This window comes from Solanum dulcamara, chromosome 6 (assembly GCF_947179165.1).
Source record: "Solanum dulcamara chromosome 6, daSolDulc1.2, whole genome shotgun sequence".
NCBI lineage: Eukaryota > Viridiplantae > Streptophyta > Magnoliopsida > Solanales > Solanaceae > Solanum > Solanum dulcamara.
Genome location: NC_077242.1, coordinates 69401852 through 69405457, shown reverse-complemented (window position 1 = coordinate 69405457; position 3606 = coordinate 69401852). Strand labels below are relative to the sequence as shown.

Sequence of the window (3606 nt, the reverse complement as noted above, 5' to 3'; positions counted from 1 at the left end):
AGAGGCATAACAGACATAAAGCCAGTCCATGCCAAGGATCACATCAAAATCAACCACATCCAACTCAACTAAGTCAGCCAAGGTATCCCTGTAACGAATTGACACAGTGCAATCCCTATAGACTCTCTCAGCTAAGACAAAATCACCGACAGGAGTAGCTACACTGAAAGGCTCAAGAAGGCATTCAGGAATTTTATTGAATTTACTAGCCACGTAAGGAGTCATAAAATATAGGGTGGCACCCGGATCCATCAAAACATAGCAGTCAAGAGAAGAGACTCAAATCATACCCGTCAGAACATTTGGATAGTTCTCTTGATCTTGGCGACTATCCATGGCATATAAACAGTTTGTACCTCCCCTCATGCCTGAAGTAGTGCCCCTCTGATCACCCCTAGCCGATGGTGCAGTGGTAGAATGCTGGGCTCTATTTCCCCCTATTGGACACTCTTTCTGAAAATGGTTCATTTGGCCGCATTTATAACAACCAACCCTTCCCGCTTTGCACTCTCCCAAGTGGAGCCTACCGCATGGTGGCTCCCCTCTCGAACCTTAACTCACACTAGTCTGGGATTGAGAACCCTGGGGTCTGAAACTTTGGCGACTCTGTCCTTGCAGATCATACCTGTTTTGCGGCATAGGTTCACTTGCTATGGACGAGGCATAGTTGAAAGGCCTCTTCTGGAAGAAGGACCTATTGCCCTTCTACTTCTGTTCATTCTCATGCCCAGCTGACCTTGCCTTCTTGCTCATATGCTCCTCTTTGTCTTTCCTCTTTTCATCCTCCACCTGCTGAGCATACACCATCAATCTTGAAGTATCCATGTTATAGATTAACAATGCTGCTTTGCACTCCTTTTTCACATGTCTCCCCTGTCCGGAGATGAACTTTCTCATTTTCGACCTCGTATCTGGGATCATCTCTGGAGCATACCTAGATACCTAGATGAACTTTAGGCCATACTCCTTAACAGTCATACCTTCTTATTTCAGATTCACAAACTCCTCCACTTTTGCTTCCCTCAATTCTCGGGGAAAGAAGTGGTCAAGAAAGGCTCCCTCGAATTCATCCCACATAGCAGGTTCAGCATCCTTACCTCTACCTTGTTCCCATTGGTTATACCAAATGTTTGCCAAATCCTTGAGTTAATAAGACACCAACTCAACCCCCTCAATTTCCGTAGCATGCATAGCTTTCAGAATTTTCCACATCTCATCGATAAAATTTTGGGATCTTCATCAACCTTAGAACCCGTGAATGCCGGCGGATTCATTCTTAGAAAGTCTCTAAATCTAGTGGCAACAGATGGCTCTTGAGAACTAGAGCTAAGAGTCGGCGAACTCTAGTTACCATTCTGGGTAGCCACTAATTGAGTGAGTATAACAATTTCCCCTCAAAATTCTTCCTCTAAAGTGGGTGCAGGTGGAGTAGCAGGCACTTAGGGTGCATCCGTATATCTTGCGGGTCGGCCTCTAGCTCTCGATGGGTGTACTTCTGACTGGGGCATCTCTGCATTATCAACGTTCCTTTGGCTAGCCATACGTTTAGGAGGCATTATCTGTAACGTATGAACGCATGAATTAGAAAGGCGTTTTATAGAGTTTAACTCTATCGCACGAATTCAGAGTATGAAAGAAGTGAAACAATTCCTAATGTCTTATAGCCTCTTGATTATAAGTGTGGTGGATAACACACCCATAAGCAAGACTCTACTAGACACAACTTTATAGACTCCCTAGGACTCTTGAACTCCGGGCTCTGATACCATGTTTGTCACACCTCGGGAGGGTACCCTAGACGTGACCGGCACTCAAAAGCCATTTCTGGCCTTCAAGCGAACCATCTGATTCAGTCACACTATCATTCAATCACATTCACTCAATGGAGGATTCAATCATATAACTATTCACATTATGGGGGCCAAAGGACAAATGCTATCAACTCAATAAAAAAAATATAATAAGACTCCTCAAAATAACATTCCAACCTCCCCACACTCTAGTCTATGAAGCCTCTATCAAAGTCTAGGAGGTACCAATGACAAGCTCATGGCTACCAACAATCAAAATAAAGGAAACAACACAAAACTACATAGGGAGCTCAACATCCCCCGGAAACTAGGAGGACTCACCAAGTAGCGGGAAGTGTGTAGATCTTCAATGGTGCGCCAGTTAATGATCTCTGGTACCTGCATCATGAAACGATGCAGGCCAAATGGCGTCAGTACGTGGAATGTACGAGTATGTAAAATGGCCGAATAAAACAACATTAGAAAAGGATTAACCAACTCGAAAATCTCAACTCATAAAAAAGTGACAACTCACTCAAGTGTCCTAAGTCTAACAAGAAATGGTTTAAACGGGACCAATTCACATGCCACTCAACTCAACTGACTCGGAGCACTATCAAAACCTAAATGAGAGTTTCTCTTATCCAATAACCATCACTTATGAGCCAGTGATAGTACAACAATCAGACGTTGTTGTCACGTCCATCCATACCTTTCCAGGGCATGAACGCCTCCCTAATCATAGATTCCATCAATTAGTCAAGTCCTATCATTTCAGAACAATAAAATGGGAAACATCCGACTTTAATAGTTCGATCTCTCGGGAAGCATCCGACTTTAATGGTTCTATCCCTACCTACGTTGGCGGTGTAGTTTCTGGGGTTCGAGTATGGGCTATACTCTCACCCGCTTCGATGCTTGATACTCCTTCAATGACTCCATGATCATAAGACTCCCTCCAATCATCTCAAACAAGCCCTCACGGCTAGTTTCATTTAGAATTTTTCCAGCTCATCAACTCTATTCTCATTTTAACTCAATCAACTCATAATGGCAAGTCTCATTTAGGACCTTGTCCACTCGTCAATTCTATCCTTCAATCAACTCAATCAAGCCTAATTTAAATAAGCATTTATAATATCCCACAAACATAACAAACCATTCCTCTCCTCATTTGTCACCTACTTAGGACTCATCACAACTCTATGAATTTTAAACCAACAATTCAAGGGGAGTAACACATTTAAGGAAATTGACATATTCAACATAATCACATGACTAAGAAAATCAACAAAGTATATTAACAACCCATCTCCATCAACTCATGCTAACATGAAGTTTTTAGAAATTCTTAGGTCAACAACTTCAACACAATAAGAATCAAATTAATAGGAGATAAGACTCATTCAAACATAAACCATATCAAGAAACTCCATTCTCATGGACATCTAACCTCAAATAAGAGTAGGGCACATGGGTGGACTCAACCCATGCTTTGAGTAGCCTTACATACCTTAGAATAGATTCTTGAAGAAACCTTGTTGTTGGGTCTTCAATGACAACTTGAAGTCTTGAAGCTCTTGGAGACAAATCTTGTTGAAGAAGGATTTAAAGAAGGAGAAGAAGAGAGGGAATTTTTCTAGGGCTTTTAGAGAGAGAGAGAGGGACTGAAAATGGTCCCAAAACATGCTAAGGCTGAGTATATATAATTTGGGACAATTCCCAAATTGCCCTTTCTCCAAAATTGTGAAAAATAGGCTGAAAACGCTCTTGGCACGATAGTGGCGCATCGCGCCATTGCAACGCCAGGTCGATT

At 42.2% G+C, this 3606-nt stretch overlaps 1 protein-coding gene across 1 annotated transcript; it reads right to left on the bottom strand.

Moving 5' to 3' along the window:
• Positions 1–279: 279 nt before the first annotated feature.
• LOC129892948 (uncharacterized) lies at positions 280–897 on the bottom strand. The gene is made up of 3 exons (XM_055968453.1): positions 737–897; positions 562–625; positions 280–453 (listed from the first exon to the last, which is right to left on the bottom strand). The coding sequence occupies exons 1-3, from the start codon at positions 895–897 to the stop codon at positions 280–282; spliced, it is 399 nt and encodes a 132-aa protein (XP_055824428.1).
• Positions 898–3606: the final 2709 nt, after the last annotated feature.

Coding starts and splice junctions, on each gene's coding strand:
- LOC129892948 (XM_055968453.1), bottom strand. CDS start 897: ATGAGAAAGTTCATCTCCGGACAGGGGAGACATGTGAAAAAGGAGTGC. Junction 626..736: donor CATATGAGCAAGAAGGCAAG/GTCAGCTGGGCA, acceptor GCCGCAAAACAG/GTATGATCTGCAAGGACAGA. Junction 454..561: donor GTTCTCAATCCCAGACTAGT/GTGAGTTAAGGT, acceptor AACCATTTTCAG/AAAGAGTGTCCAATAGGGGG.